The 17,545-nt window shown below is 38.5% G+C and overlaps 1 protein-coding gene across 1 annotated transcript in view; it reads right to left on the bottom strand.

Moving 5' to 3' along the window:
- Positions 1-1,022: 1,022 nt before the first annotated feature.
- Positions 1,023-17,545, bottom strand: part of LOC127670585 (vomeronasal type-2 receptor 116-like) — a 29,173-nt gene continuing 12,650 nt past the window's right edge. The window contains exons 5-6 of the mRNA XM_052165082.1: positions 10,672-10,795; positions 1,023-1,927 (exon numbers count right to left, since the gene is read on the bottom strand). Coding sequence (XP_052021042.1) covers positions 1,023-1,927; positions 10,672-10,795 — 1,029 coding nt within the window. The remainder of the gene's footprint in view (positions 1,928-10,671; positions 10,796-17,545) is intronic.

Genomic DNA, 17,545 nt, shown 5'->3' with positions numbered 1-17,545 from the left:
CAACAGAGATGAATAGAAAAATATTTGTTTAGGGATAGGACTTAGAGTCAATGTCCACTTGCACTACTAGGATATTTTATGGCTTGTACCTGTGCATATATTATCCATGCTTCCAAAATCTATGTTTTCATACACTCATCTTTCATACACTTTGCTTCTGGATAACAATGCCTCTGTGAAGTAACCCATTACCTCTGTCTCTTACAATCAAGCATTCCATATCCTTTTCACATCCATCACTTAGGCTTCAATGGTGTCGTTGATCTATAATACTTGGTGCTAAAAGAATATCCCAGGTCTTAACATTTACTTATGTCCCCAATTATGGAAAAGTCAAACTGATACTCAAATCATTCTGGTAATAGGAACCTAGAAATGACCACACGTTAAATGCAAACTTTTCACTCGAGTGTGTTCACATTATTCTGATTAAAAACAATTCAGAAAGCCTTCTGAGCATTCAACTTCCAATGCATTAGTGACACAGTTCTCTGACACACTGCAGCCCATCGTCCACAGCAAGACTCTAGCACTATTCTATTTGCCCAAGAGGAAACTGTTTGTCATCTCAAGTTCTAAGACCAGGCTTGCAAACAGACACCCCTTCCACTTGGTGTAATGTCCATTGACTTACAGTAGAGGGGGCAAGGTCTGGGTCACTTAGCTAAGCTGAGTCTGGCTCCTACCTAGCTGAGGATCTCCTTGTATAAGAGAATGATTTCTTTCTCTAGAAAAGAATTATCTTGAGGGTCAATTGATTATAGAGATTGTTGTGAGAATATGTTTTCTGGAAATAGAAGCTATAACATAAATTCTCACCCACCTGTCCCCTAAATGTGAGCTCAACAAGAAATACATAAAAGAACATGCTAAACTGCATGGGGGAAATATCAAAAGGACTCAAGCCTTCAATAAGTAAGACAGGCAACTAATTAAATCTGAAAATGGAAGAGGTGGCTATTCCCAGGAAAATGAATACAGATATTTTAAGTATAATCTAAAAATGTAGTACTATCCAAGTTTTAATATCGTAATTTATTCCTGTAATTTTGAGGACAGTTTGAATCAGGCTTTATCAAAATAACATAACACTTTGGAACAAAGATGCAGACTAAAAGCCCTGCACTGGAAGCCAAAATGGAGAAGACCTCCACAGCCACCATGTCCTTCCCTTTGGTGCTGTGGTAGACAGGAAGGAAGGTGATCCACACACTGCAGAACACCAGCATGCTGAAGGTTAGGAATTTGGCTTCATTGAATCTATCAGGCAGATTCCTGGCCAAGAAAGCCACAGTGAAGCTACCCAGAGCCAAGGATCCCAAATATCCCAGGACAAAGTGGAATGCAATGACTGAGCCTTTGTTGCACACAATGGTGATCTGCCCATGTTCAGACTGCGTATCTGTATCAATAAAAGGAGGTGATACTACTAGCCAGATTCCACAGAGAACAAGTTGGAACAGGGTACAGAGGGGAATGACAAAGTTAGGTGCCCCTGATATCAACATTGATCTCATTCTTCTTCTTGGAGTAGTAATCTTGAAAGCCAGAACCACAGTAATTGTCTTGGCCAAGACAGTAGATAAAGCCACTGTGAAAAAGACACCAAATATGATCTGCTGCAGGATGCAGGTACTCATGTGAGGATGCCCAATAAAAAGCAAAGCACAGAGGAAACAGAGTGTGATGGAGATTAGTAGGATGTAACTGAGATTGCGGTTGTTGGCCTTCACAATGGGAGTGTCACTGTATCTCACAAAAGTACCAAATACAAGACTTGTGAGTACAGAGAAACACAGGGACATGCAAGCAAGAGCCATTCCCAATGGGTCTTCATAGGCCAGATAGGAGAGATGCCTTTTCAGACAGTGTGTGTGCTCTGTGTTGGCATACTCATCAGGTAGACAGCTCACACACTGTTCCAGATCTGCTGGAGAACATTAACAACAAACCTTAAGAAAATTTCCTCATTATACACTCGATCATTTAGTATCTGTATTAATCAGAGGATATCACAATAAACATTTTGTTGTTCAGCAACAATTCTCTTGTTTGATGTTGTAGGAAGCGGTAATATCATGCTGCTCTGGAGCAGTTCATCCCTGGTAGTGTAACATACCACTTTCAAGATAGAGAAGAGAGAAGATACTTATTCATAAGAATTATACCTGATATTGACAAAAGTTTTTAAAAATCATAATGTAAAAGATCTCAAACTGGTGAATTTCTATGGCATTAAATGTTTAAGTATATAATTTGCTTTCTGATTTTGATTTTAAAAGTTTTGAAACTGATAGATCATGAGTACTTATGAAAAGAGAATAAATTCATTTTATTATGAATTTCATCATTATTATTATAACAAAAACTGTAAGGATCCAAAAGGGTTGTTTGGATGAAAATGACACACATAGTGTTAGATTTGTCTGCTTAGCCACTATTGAGTTCCACATTTTGAAAGGACTAGAAGCTATGGCTGAGTTGAAGAAAGTGGGCCAATAAGGGTAGGCTCCAAGATTTTAAAACCTCTAACAATCCAATGTTTGTGTTTGTTTATTTTGTTTTGTTTTTTTTTTTGTTGTTTTTTGTAATCCTGCTGCCTGAAGGTGCAGTATTATACTCTGTCACTTCTCTAGAAATGTGCCTTCTCTAGAAAAATCAGCAAACTCAACTTCCCAATAAAAAGAGAGAGGCTGACAGGCTGGATATGTAGAGATACATCATTCTGTTTCATAAAACAAACATACCTCAAAAACAAAGACTTAAAAGCTGGTGATGCTGAGTTCTATATTTTAAAATAAATTTCATTAGTTTAGTTTAAAAAGACTAAAAAAAGTAGTAAATCATAAAGAGATGACTCAGCAGTTAAGAGCATTCTTTGACAGCTCTTTCAGAGGACCAGGGTTCAAGTACCTGAACCCATGGGGGAGTTCACAGATGTCTTCAACTCCTATTCCAAGGGATCTGATATACTCACACAAAATGCATGCAAGCAAAGCAGCAATGAACATGAAATAAAAAATGATATATTTTTACTTAAAAAATAAAAAATAAAAATAAATTAAATAAATAAAGTTTTGAAGAAATCAGAAATTCATGACACATGTATAAACATAATAAAAAACAGTATACATTGAGACAACAGGCAATATCAAATTAAATGGAGAGAACATTGAAGCAATCACATTAAAATCAGGGGCAAGACAAAGATGCTCATTCTATCCATATCTTCTAAATACACTATGTGAAATTATTGCTAGAACAATTAGACAGCAAAGGGAGATCAATGTGATAAAAATTAGAAAGGAATAAGTCAAGGTATTACTATTTGAAGAAATGATCATATACATAAGTGATCCCCAATATTCTACTAGAGAATTTCTAAAGCTGATAAACAACTTCAGCAAAATGTCTGGATATAAAATTACACTAAAACAAGTCAATAGCAATCCTTTGTAGAAATGCTTAACTGCTGAGAAACAAATTAGAGAAACAAAAACAGTCACAATATCTACAAATATAAGATATCATGGTGTAAGTACAACTAAGCAAGTGAGAGATATGTATGTCATGAACTTAGTCCCTGTCAAAGGGCATAGAAGAACTCAGAAGACAGAAAGATCCCCAGTATTGACAGAACAATAGGATTAACAGTGAAAATAACCATGGGACCAAAAGCAATCAGCAGGTTCAATGTAATTCCCATCAAATCTGCAACGCAATTCTTCAAAGGCATGTAAAGAGCAATTCTCAACTTCATATGGAAAAGGATTGCAGGATAATAACAATAATTTTATAAAATAAAAGAAAATCTGGGGTGATAACCATCCCTGACTTGCAACTGTACTACAGAGAAATAGTGATGAAGACCACATGATATTGATACAGAGACAGACAGGTCAATCAATAGCATAGAATCAAAGACCCAGAAATAAATCCCCACAGCAACATACACTTGATTGTTGACAAAGAATCCAAAACCATAAAGTGGAAAATGAAAGCATCTTCAAAAAGTAGTGCTGGTCTACCTGGTGACTTACATGTAGAAAGGTGGAAATCAATCCATATTTATCATCCTGCACAAAACTAAAGTCCAAATGTATCAACGACCAGAACATAAAACCAGATACATTGAATCTAATGGAAGAGAAGGTGGGGAAATAGCCTTGACCATGTTATTGGAACAGGAGAAAATATCCTGAACAGAACACCAATGTCTCAGAGTCTAAATTCAAGAATTCGAAAGTAGGACTTCATAAAAAACCTGAAATGCTTTGGTAAGGGAAAGGATACCATCAATGGGACAAATATATATATATATGTATGCATGTATGTATATCTCCTGCATATTGAGAAAAGATCTTCCCTGAACAAGGGATATTACCCACAAAATACAAAGAACTAAAAAATTTAGACTCCAGAGGATCAAATAACCCTATTAAAATGGGGTACAGAGCTAAATAGAATTCTCAAGATGGGCATCTTGAATGGCTGAGAAGCACTTACAGAAATGTTCAATATGCTGAGTGATCACGGAAATGCAGCTCAAAACAACCATGAGATTTCACTTTACAGCAATCAGAATGGCAAAGATAAAAAACTCAAGTGACAGCACATGTCGGATCCAGAAATGGAGAAAAGTGAACACTCCAGCAAGCCTGTACAACTGCTCTAGAAAAAAAATTTATAGTTCTTCAAAAAGTTGGAAATAGTTCAACCTGAAGACACAACTATACCACTCCTAGACACATACGCAAAAAGATGCTCTACCAAAGATAGCACAGGGCCAGATGGTTTTAGTGCAGATTTCTAGCAGCTTTCAAAGAAGAACTGATATGAACACTCTCCAAAATATTCCACAAAATAGAAACAGAAGGAACACAAAACAACTCATTCTATGAAGTCACAATTTCACTGATACCAAAATCATATAAAGATTCAACAAAGAAAGAGAACTTCAGACCAATTTCACTTATGAATGCAAAAATACTCAAAAAATTCATGCCAACTGAATTCAAGAACACATAAAAATAATCATTCACTACAATCAAGTAGACTTCATCCCAGGGATACAAGAATGTTTCAACATAACGAAATCCATCAATGTAATACACAGCATAAAGAAACTCAATGAAAAAAACACATGGCCATATCATTAGATCCTAAAATATCATTTGACAAAATTCAGCATCCCTTCATGTTAAAAGTCTTGGAAAGATCAGGAATTCAACACCAATATCAAAACATAGTAAAAGGAATATACAAAAGTTATCTCACTGTTGAGAATAGTCTTAGCTATCTTTGTTTTTCCAGATTAATTTGAGAATTGCTCTTTCTAAATCTAAAAAAACTGAGTTGGAATATTGATGGGGATTGCATTGAATCTTTATATAGCTTTTGGCAAGATGGCCATTTTTACTTTATTAATCCTGCCGATCCACAAGCATGGAAGTTTTTCCATTTTCTGAGCTCTTCTTCAATTTCCTTCTTCAGAGACCTGAAGTTCTTGTCATACAGATCTTTCACTTCTTTGGTTAGACTCATACCAACATACTTTATATTGTTTGTGGCTATTATGAAAGGTGTTATTTCTCTAATTTCATTCTCAGCCTGCTTCTCCTTTGAGTATAAGAAGGCTACTGATTTGCTTGAGTTGATTTTATATCCAGTCACTTGCTGAAGTTGTTTATCAGCTGTAGGAGTTCTCTGGTGGAGGTTTTTAAGTCACTTAAGTATACTATCATATGAACTGCGAATAATGATAGTTTGATTCTTTCTTTCCAATTTGTATCCCTTTGACCTCATTATGTTGTCTAATTGCTCTAGCTAGGACTTCAAGTACTATATTGAAAAGATTTGGAGAGGGGGGGCAGCCTTGTCTAGTGCCTGATTTTAGTGGGATTGCTTCAATCTTCTCTCCATTTAGTTTGATGTTGGCTACCGGTTTGCTGAATATTGATTTTACTATGTTTAGGTATGGGCCTTGAATTCCTGTTCTTTCCAAGACTTTGTGCATGAAAGGATGCTGAATTTTGTCAAAGGATTTTTCAGCATCTAATGAAATGACAATGTTTTTTTTTCTTTAGGTTTGTTTATGTAGATGACTGCATTGATGCATTTCCATCTATCGAATCTTCACTGCATCCCTGGGATGAATCCTACTTGATCATGGTGAATGATCATTTTGATGTGTTCTTGGAATCGGATAGCAAGAATTTTATTGAGTATTTTTGCATCAATATTCATTCAAGAAATTGCTCTGAAGTTCTCTTTCTTTGTTGGATATTTGTGTGGTACTGGTAACAGGGTAATTGGGGCAAGAGTTAAAAGAACTTCTGGGGAATCAGTATCCCCGACCTCAAGCAGTACTATAGAGCAATAATGTTAAAAACTGCATGGTATTGGTGCAGTGACAGACAGATAGATCAATGGAATAGAACTGAAGACACAGAAATGAACCCACACACCTATGGTCACTTGATCTTCAATGAAGGAGCTAAAACCATCCAGTGGGAAAAAAGATAGACTTTTCAACAAATGGTGCTGGTTCAACTGGAGGTCAGCATGCAGAAGAATGCAAATTGATCCATTCTTATCTCCTTGTACTAAGCACAACTCCTAGTGGATCAAGGACATCCACATAAAAACAGACACACTGAAACTAAAAGAAACTGGGGAAGACCTTTGAGGAGATGGGCACAGGGGAAAAGTTCCTGAACAGAACACCAATACGTTATGGTCTAAGATCAAGAATTGACAAATGGGACCTCATAAAATTACAAAGTTTCTGTAAGACAGGGAAGGGGAAAGGGGTGGATTAGGGAACATGGGAAGGGAAGAGGGCTTATAAAACTTTCAGGGAGGGGGGATCAAGGAAAGGGAAAATTGCTTAAAATGTAAATAAAGAATATACCAAATAAAAAAAGAACAAGCAAGATTAAAAGAAAAAGAAACTAATAGAAAAGAAACTGTGTAAGAACCTTGAGGACATGGGCACAGGGGAAAAGTTCCTGAACAGAACATCAATAGCTTATGCTCTAAGATCAAGAATTGACAAATGGAACCTCATAAAATTACAAAGTTTCTGTAAGGCAAAGGACACTGTCAAAAAGGACAAAATGGCAACCAAGAAATTGGGAAAAGAGCTTCACCAACCCTACATCTGACAGAGGGCTAATATCCAATATATACAAAGAACTCAAGAAGGGTACAGAGCTAAACAAAGAGTTTTCATCTGGAAAATTTCGAATGGCTGAGAAGCACCTTAAGAAGGAACTTATGGGGAGAGAGAACCAGGAAATGGAAAATCATTTTGAATGCAAACAAAGAATATTGAAAATAAAAAGTAAAAAAAAAATGCAATGTTCAACATCATTAGTCATTAGGGAAATTCAAATCAAAACAACGTTGAGATTTCACCTCTCACCAGTCAGAATGGCTAAGATTAAAAACTCAGGGGACAGCAGGTGTTGACGAGGATGTGGAGAAAGAGGAACACTCCTCCACTGCTGGTAGGATTGCAAGATGGTACAACCACTCTGGAAATCAGTCTGGCGGTTCCTCAGAAAACTGGGCATGACACTACCAGAAGATCCTGCTATACCACTCCTGTTCATATACTCAGAGGATTCCCCGGCATGCAATAAGGACACATGCTCCACCATGCTCATAGCAGCTTTATTTATAATAGCCAGAAGCTATAAAGAACCCAGATGTCCCTCAATGGAGGAATGGATACAGAAAATGTGGTATATTTACACAACTGAATACTACTCAGCAATTAAAAACAATGAATTCATGAAGTTTTAGGCAAATCGTTGGAACTGTAAAATATCATCCTAAGTTAGGTAACCCAATCACAAAAGAATACACATGGAATGCAATCACTGGTAAGTGGACATTAATTAGCCCAGAAACTCTGAATACTCAAGACACAATTAGCATATCAAATGAATCCCAAAAAGGAAGAAGAAAACCCTGGTCCTGGAATGGCTTGATCCAGAATTGTAGGGGAATACCAGGAGAAAGAAATTGGAGGGGGTGATTGGGGAAATAGTGGAGGGAAGAGGGCTTATGGGACTTATGGAGAGGGGGGTGGGGAACCAGGAAACGGGAAAGCATTTGGAATGTAAACAAAGAATATAGAAAAATTTTTTAAAAAGTAAGATACAGCAAACTAGTAGACAACATCAAACTAAATGGAGAGAAACTTGAAGCAATACTACTACAATCAGGGACTAGCTGCCCTCTCTCTTCATATCTATTCAATATAGTGCTTGAGGTTCTAGCTAGAGCAATTGGGAAACAAAAAGAGGTCAAACAGATACGGATTGGAAAGGAAGAAGTCAAACTATTACTATTTGCAGATGATAGGATAGTATGCTTAAGTGACCCCAAAAACTTTATCAGAGAAATCCTACAGCTGATAAGCAACTTCAGCAAAGTGACCAGATATAAAATTAAATTAAGCAAATCAGTAGCCCGCCTATCCTCAAAGGATAAACAGGCTGAGAAAGAAACGACACCCTTCACAATAGCCACAAACAATATAAAGTATCTTGGTGTGACTCTAACCAAACAAGTAAAAGATCTGAATGCCAGGAACTTCAAGTCTCTGAAAAAATAAATCAAAGAAGACCTCAGAAGATGGAAAAATATCCCATGCTCATGGATTGGCAAGATTAATGAAGTAAAAATGGCCATTGTGCCAAAAGCAATATAAAAATTTAATGCAATCCCCATCAAAATCCCAACTCAATTCTTCATAGAGTTAGAAAGACCAATTTGCAAATTCATCTGGAATAATAAAAAACCCAAGATAGCTAAAACTATTCTTAACAGTAAAAGAACTTCAGGGGAATCAGTATCTTAGAAACTAAGCAGTACTACAGAGCAATAATATTAAAAACTGCATGGTATTGGTTCAGTGACAGGCAGGTAGATCAATAGAATAGAACTGAAGACCCAGAAATAAACCCGCACACCTACAGTCACTTGATCTTTGACAAAGAAGTTAAAACCATCCAGTGGAAAAGAGATAGTCTTTTCAACAAATGGTGCTGGTTCAACTGATGGTCAGCATATAGAAGAAAGCAAATCCATCCATTCTTATCTCTTTGTACTGAATTTATTCTTAATTAATATATATTGTACAGAGCCATATTGGGGCAGTCTTGCACGTGGTCAGAGTTTGACTTTGGTCAAGGTTAACTTCTCCCAGAAAGCCAGGATCCTTCTCCACCTAGGGTGGAGTGCTCGAAGTAAAGGTTAATTCATTGTTCCTCCAGGTCTAGGAATTCCTGAATTAAACAGGTGACCCACCCAGCTGCCGGAGCAGTCAAGACGAGGACCTCCAAGAGAAGCTAGACAACTTCCACCGGAACTCAGCCTGGAGTCTGGGGGGAAGGGTTTGCCCAAACTGTTAAAAGGTCTGGCGCCATTAAAGTTTCCGGCTTTGATCAGTGAACATTGTCTTAGCCGCACTTCTTTTCGCCCCTCTTCCCTATAACCCCAAAATTCTCTCAACAGGTAACCCGGTTTACATGTGGCTGCTGGCAGCTACAGTATATACAGTGTATCTCTTGTCCTTTTGCTACTAATCTTAGAATAGAGGGGACATATATAACAGTTTGAAGCAAGGCTAATAGTGCTGAATCGAGAAATAGAACGGGATGTAATCGCCTTTCAACTAAAATATACTTAGGAGAATATTATGTATATGTGGTATGCATAAAAGTGTATCCATGATTGCATGATTGTACGTGTGAGTGAATTTTGCATGTCAAAATCAGAATACATACATTTTTGTATATTTTTGATATTAAGAAGACAGTCATCAAATCAGATGTATTTCCTCACTTTCCACTATTTGAGGTAAAGTCTTCTATTGTTCTCAACTACATATTCCAAGCTATATGTCAAGCAACAAAATACATATTACAAATCTTTCCTCTATCTTTCAGTAGGCCAAAGAATAACACTAACACATCTTTGTGTGAATTTTTGGGTTTTGCACTCTTACCCTAATTCTGTCATAGTAAGTACTTCTTTTCTACAAGCAAGTTCATAACTTAAATACATTTCATTAAATAATAACAAGAGCTGGAGGCTCTGGCCTCTCTCAGGAACCAATGTGGTTTTCAGGATAACAAGACTGTGTACTGATCATGTTGTCAATTTAAATTGTGCATAGGATCCTATGTATAGCAATAGTATGTACAAATGTTTCTGACAGAATAACAGCTAAAATATTCCCATTAAATATTCTGTGGACTGCCGGGCGGTGGTGGTGCACGGCTGTAATCCTAGCACTCTGGGAGGCAGAGGCAGGAGGATTTCTGAGTTCGAGGCCAGCCTGGTCTACAAAGTGAGTTCCAGGACAGCCAGGGCTATACAGAAAAAAACCCTGTCTCGAAAAAACCAAATCCAAAAAAATATATATATATATATTCTGTAGAAAATATAAATTATGTAACCATGATAATATGAACAAAATATGTGTTTATGGAAGACAGCGCATGTTCATTTCAGGCTTCAGAATATTTTTTATTTAAGTAAAACAGTTATATTGAAACACATGTCTTATGTCTCCAGTTTCCTTTCAGACTCATTTAAATTTCTATTTTGTAAAAGACAAGATATCAACAAATTCTTCTACACACAAACTCATACCTGTCTCATTGGAAACCTCATTCTCTGGGCACTGAACACAATCAAAGCAGCAGTCTGCTGTCTGTTCCTGATGAAATCTTCTGAATCCAGGATTACAGATCACACTGCATGTAGAGGTGGGAACCTGATGTAAATAAAGTATGTAGAGATAACTGTGATGGCTTGAGATGTTTGTCCCTGGGAATGGCACTATTAGAAGGTGTGGCCTTGTGGGAGTAGGTGTGACATTGCTAGAGGAAGTGTGTCATTGTGGGCATGGGCTTTAAGACCCTCATCCTAGCTCCCATGAAGCCAGTCTTCTCCTGTTTGCCTTCAGAACAAGATGTAAAACTCGTGGCTCTTCCTATGTCATGCCTGACTGGATGCTGCCATGCTTCCCCCTTGGTAATAATGGGCTGAACCTCTGAACCTGTAAGTCAACCCAAATTAAAGGTTTTGCCCATAAGAGGTGCCTTGGCCATGGTGTTGTCCACAGCATCAAAACCATAACTAAGACAGTAACAATTGTGTGATAATACTCTTCTATTTTCATGCATTGTTTGCCAAATTAGGGTATCTGAGCATTTCATATAAACGTGCAATTAAATTAAAGGCCATAAAATATTTGGACGTATTTTCATATTCTAACTGTAAATGTTTGGATAAAGAGATTAAAATTTATTTCTTCTTAAATTTAAGTGATCCACACAAACTATGTAGTAGAAAATTTTTGTTTTGAAAAGTTTAGAAATCAAAAAGGGAAAAAAAGAACATTTAGTGAATAAAATTGGGATGAAATAGTGAAGGCTTATTCAATGTATATGCTCATAGAAGGTGGCTAGAGACTCTTAGAGACATAATAAAATTAAAGTTACAATGAAAGGCTAAGATATACAAAAATGTTTCACTAAAAAAATTACATGGTGGCCCCATCTTCCTTCTGGTCCACACATCTACTTGCAATCAGGATTGGCACCATTCTCCCCAGCCCACAGCTCTGCCTGTCTCTCAGGAGGTCTGCTCTCACAGGGAACAGCCAGGTGAGACACCCATACCCCAATCCTCTGCCGGCTAGGATCCCAGCAAACCCAGATCTCTTATGCCTGCTCCATCTTCTCAGAGTTCCATCTTTTTGCTGGCCCATACTTCTACCTGCAGTCTTGAACTAATACCTTGCTGCCTAGCCCAGAGCTCTGCCTGGGAGTCCTGCTCTCACGTAAGAAAACCAACTCCATCTTTTAGTCTACAGTGCTACCTGCAAACTAAGATCTACACTCACAACCAAGCCAACAGCTCTCCGTGTGTTTGGGTGGCCTGCTTCTACCCAAGACTATAAATCCCAGCAGGTAACTACTCCCAGTGGGACTACAGGGCCAGCCCACCCCAGTGACAACCAGATGACTGAAGGTAAGAGCAAGAATAAAATTAACACAAACCAGTGCATCAACAGAACCCAGATCTCCTTCTATAGCCAATTGCTTTTTATCCTAATAAATCAGAATCACAAAAAGATAACATTAAATAAAATATTAGGAAGATTATAGAGGCTTTTAAAGGGCGGATAAATAAACCCCTTACAAAAATAAAGGGAAATGGAATACAATCTGTGGAAGAAATGAATAAAACTGCTCAAGACCTAAAAACAGAAATGGAAGCAATAGAGACAGCAAGAATGGACACAACCCTGGAAATGCAAAACCTAGGGAAGAGAACAATAATCATAGGCCCCAGAGTCAACAACACAATATAAGACCTGGAAGAGAGAATCGCAGGTATAAACAATTCAATAGAAGAAAATGATGCATACAAACAAAACTCCAAAAGTAAAACATTCCTAACTCAAAATATCCAGGAACTCTGGGACACTATGAAAAGACCAAACCTAAGAATAATAGGAATATAATAGGGTAAAAATTCCCAGTTCAAAGGCATATAAAATATTTTCAAAAATCATAAAAGAAAACACCCCTAAACTGAAAAAAGTGAAGGGTATAAACATACAAGAAACTTACAGAACACAAAACAGTTTGGACCAAAAAAGGAAACTCTTCAACCACGTAATAACTAAAACATAAAATGTTCAGAATAAAGAGGGTATATTAAAAATAGCAAGGAAAAAGGAAATGTAACATATGAAGGTAAAACTATTAGAATTACACCAGACTTCTCACCCAAGACTCTAAAAATCCTAAACAGATGTCTTGAAGACCCTAAGAGACCACAGATGTCTCAGACTACTATACCCTGTAAAACTTTCAATCACCATGGATGGAGAAATGAAGATATTATTTGACGAAACCAAATGTAAGCAATTATCATTCTAATAACTCAACTGAACAGAGAATGATAAAAAGAAAACACAAACACAAGAAAGTAATTACACCAAAGAAACCCAAAATATTAATCATTTTAAGGCAAAAAAAAGAGAAAGAAATCACATGCACCCATTACCACCATAAACATCAAAATAACAGGAACTAGCAATCATTGGTCATTAATATCTCTCAACATCAATGGAAGCAATTCACTAATAAAAAATAGGTTAAACAGAATAGATATGTAAACAGTATACACCATAGTGCTGTATACAAGAAACATACTTTAGGAACAAAGAAAAATTCTAACAAAGGACTCCTAAACCTGATAAACAACTTCAGCAAAGTGGCTGGATATAAAATTAACTCAAACAAATCAGTAACCTTCCTTTACTCAAAGGATGAACAGACTGAGAAAGAAATTAGGGAAATGATACCCTTCTCAATAGCCACAAACAATATAAAGTATCTTGGTGTGACTCTAACCAAACAAGTGAAAGATCTGTATTACAGGAACTTCAACTCTTTGAAGAAAAAAATTGAAGAAGACATCAGAAGATGGAAAAATCTTCCATGCTCTTGAATTGGCAGGATTAATATAGTAATGATGAGAAGCGTGTACTAAAAGGAGCATGCCATGCCTATCTCCAGAAGGGCCCTGCCAGACCCTTACACATACAGAGGCTACCTGTATATGACTAGCAACCAACTATTGGATTGAGCTTGGGGTTCCCAACGGAGGATCTGGAGGGAGGTCCGGAGGAGCTGAAGGGGTATATAGCCCCATGGAAAGAACAATGACTTCAGACACCCAGACATCCCAAGACTCCCAGGGATTGAAGCATCAACCAAGGGGCACAGATAGTTCCAGCCAAAAATGTGTCAGAGGAATGCCTTCGTGAGCATTAATGGGAGTGGTCTTTGGTAAGGTAAAGGCTCAATAGAGGCTCCAGTAAAGGGAAACTGATGGGGGGATTTGGGGGAGGAGAGAGTGTGTCAGGTAGAGGGACATATAATGTAGTCAGGAGGTGGGAGGAGGAGTAGGGAATCAGTGGGGAGGGGGGCTTTTGGGAGGGTGGAAATTGGGAAAGGTTTTAAAATTGGCAATGTAAATGAATATACTCAATTAAAAAATTCTCAAATTCATTTGGAATAACAAAAAACCCAGGATAGCTAAAAGTATTCTCAACAACAAAAGAAATTCTGGGGGAATCAGTATCCCTGACCTCAAACAATATTACCGAGCAATAGTGTTAAAAAACTGCATGGTATTTGTACAGTGATAGGCAGGCAGATCAATGGAACAGGATTGAAGATCCAGAAATGAACCCACACACCTATGGCCACTTGATCCTCAACAAAGGGGCTGAAAACATCCAATGGAAAAAAGATAGCCTTTTCAACAAATGGTGCTGGTTCAACTGGAGGTCAGCATGCAGAAGAATGCGAATTTATCCATCCTTGTCTCCTTGTACTAAGTTCAACTCCAAATGGATCAAGGACCTACATATAAAGCCAAACACTCTGAAGCTAATAGAAAAGAAAAAGAAACCCTTGAGGACATCGGTACAGGGGGAAAGTTCCTGAACAGAACACCAATAGCTTATGCTCTGATCAAGAATTGACAAATGGGACCTCAAAAAATTACAAAGATTCTGTAAAGCAAAGGACACCATCAAAAGGACAAATCGGCAACCAACAAATTGGGAAAAGATCTTCACCAACCCTACATCATATACAGGGCTAATATCCAATATATACAAAGAACTCAAGAAGTAAGACCCCAGAAAACCAAATAACCCTATTTAAAAATGGGGTACAGAGTTAAACAAAGAATTCTCACCTGAAGAACTTCAGATGGCGGAGAAACATCTTAAAAAATGCTCAACTTCACTAGTCATCAGGGAAATGAATATCAAAACAACCCTGAGACTTCACCTTACACCAGTCAGAATGGCTAAGAGTAAAAACTCAGGAGACAGCAGATGTTGGCGAGGATGTGGAGAAAGAGGAACACTCCTCCACTGCTGGTGGGGTTGCAAATTAGCACAACCACTCTGGAAATCAGTCTGGCAGTCCCTCAGAAAACTGGGCATGTCACTTCTGACAGATCCTGCTATACCACTCCTGGGCATATACCCAGAGGATTCCCCAGCATATAATAAAGACAAATGCTCCATTGTGTTCATAGCAGCCTTATTTATAATAGCCAGAAGCTGGAAAGAACCAGATGCCCCTCAAAGGAGGAATGGATGCAAAAAATGTGGTATATCTACACAATGTAGTACTATTCAGCCATTAGTACTACAACAATGAATTCACAAAATTTTTAGGCAAATGGTTTGATCTGGAAAATATCCTAAGTGAGGTAACCCAATCACAAAAGAATACACATGGAATGTAATCTCTGATAAGTGGATATTAATTAGCCCAGAAGCCCTGAATACCCAAGGCACAAATTGCATAACAAATGACTCCCATGAAGAAGTATGGAGAGGGACCTGATCCTGGAAAGGATTGATCTAGCATTGGAAGGGAATATAAGGACAGAGAAAAAGGAGGGAGGTGATTGGAGAAGGGATGGAGAGAAGAAGTTTTATGGGACATATGGGGAGGGAGGATCCGGGAAAGGGAAAATCATTTGGAATGTAAACAAAGAATATAGAAAATAAAAAAAAGAAATGTTCAACATTCTTAATCATGAGGGAAATGCAAAATTTTCCTCAGAAAATTGGAAATAGATCTTCCTTAAGGCCCAGATATACCACTCTTGAGAATATACCCAAAAAAAATTCCCCACCATGCCACAAGGGTATGTGTTCCATGATGTCCACAGCAGCCTTATTTGTGGTAGCCAGAAGCTGGAAACAACCTAGAAGTCTCATGACAGAAGAATGGATACAGAAAATGTGGTTCATTTACACAATGAAATACTACTCAGCTATTAGGAACAAGGGCTTCCTGAATTTTGCAGGCAAATGGCTGGAACTAGAAAATATCATCCTGAGTGAGGTAACTCAGACACAAAATACATGCATGGTTTGTATTCACTAATAAGTGGATATTTTCTTAGTCAAAAAAAGAAGAAGAAGAAGAAGAAGAGTACAGAATATTTAAGATACAATGCACAAAACTCAAAAAGGTCAACAAGCTGAAGTCCCACTTGGGAGGGAGAACAAAGCAACCATAAGTGAAGAGGGAGGGAGGGACCTTGCAGCATAAGTGGACAGGGCAGGGGAGAGGGGGGAAGGGAACCTGATCTGACACTGAGGGAGGGAAAAGGACTGAAGTCCTGGGGGCCAACAGAAAAATGGAAACAGGCAACCTCAGGAGATAGGAGGATGGGGAGACCTCCAGAATGCACCAGAGACCTGAGACGTGAGAGACTCACAGGACTAAAGGGGCGTGACCCAGATGAAATGCCTGACAGTAGGCAGAGGGAACTTACACAGCCTAGCTCCAGCAGAAAGACAGGGCTTCAAATGAGGGAGAGGGAGGTCTTCTCACAGTCATAACTCTGACCCATAATTGTTCGGGTCTGAAAGAATTACAGGGATGGAAATGGAGAGGAGCCTGAGGAAAAGAAGGTCCAGTGACAGGCTCAAAGTGGGATCCAGTGCATGGGGATGTCCTGAGGCCTGACACTATTACTGAAGCTAAGAGCATTCACAAAAAGTGACCTAGCATGACAGCACTCAGGAAGTGCCAACAAGCCTCTGAAAGAGTCAGGAGCAAATATTTACACCCAACCAATAAACAGAAGCAGCTGACACCTGCTCTTCAATTAGGGAAGGCTGAATGAACCTGAGAGTGACCCTGCAGGAGGACCAGCAATCTCAATTAATCTGGACCCCTAGGATCTCTGAAACACTGGACCACCAGACAGGCAGCATACACTAGCTGATATGAGGCCTCTAGGACACATATAATAGAGGACTGCCAGGTCTGTGTTCATTCTGAGATGAGGCACCTAACCCTCAAGAATCTGGAGACACCAGGGAGTTTAGCGGTCAGGTGTGGTAAGGGATAGGGACATCCATGTGGAGACAGGGGGAGGGGAAGAGGTGTGGAATGTGGAACAGTCGGAGGGTGGACAGGGTTTTGATGGGTGGGGAATAAAATATGGAGTGTATAAAAATGACTAATAAAAAATTTAAAAAGTATCCCAACCAAAGAAAGAAAGGAAGGAAGGAAGGAAGGAAGGAAGGAAGGAAGGAAGGAAGGAAGGAAGGAAGGAAGGAAGGAAGGAAGGAAGGAGGGAGGGAAGGAGGGAAGGAAGGAGGGAGGGAAGAAGGGAGGGAAGGAAGGAAGGAGGGAAGGAGGGAAGGAGGGAAGGAGGGAAGGAAGGAAGGAAGGAAGGAAGGAAGGAAGGAAGGAAGGAAGGAAGGAAGGAAGCCCAGGGCCAGGTATGTTTACTGCAGAATTCTCCCAGACCTTCACAGAAGATCTAATATTAACACTCCTCAAACTAGTCCACAAAATTAAAAGAGAAGGATCACTACCTAATTTATTCTCTGAAGACATGGTTACTCTGATACATAAACCAAAGACCCAACAAAGAAAATGAACTTAAGAACAAT

The sequence above is a fragment of the Apodemus sylvaticus genome, chromosome 20, assembly GCF_947179515.1.
Source record: "Apodemus sylvaticus chromosome 20, mApoSyl1.1, whole genome shotgun sequence".
NCBI lineage: Eukaryota > Metazoa > Chordata > Mammalia > Rodentia > Muridae > Apodemus > Apodemus sylvaticus.
The sequence above is the reverse complement of the archived record's forward strand: the minus strand, read 5'-3'. Positions and strand labels throughout refer to the sequence as shown.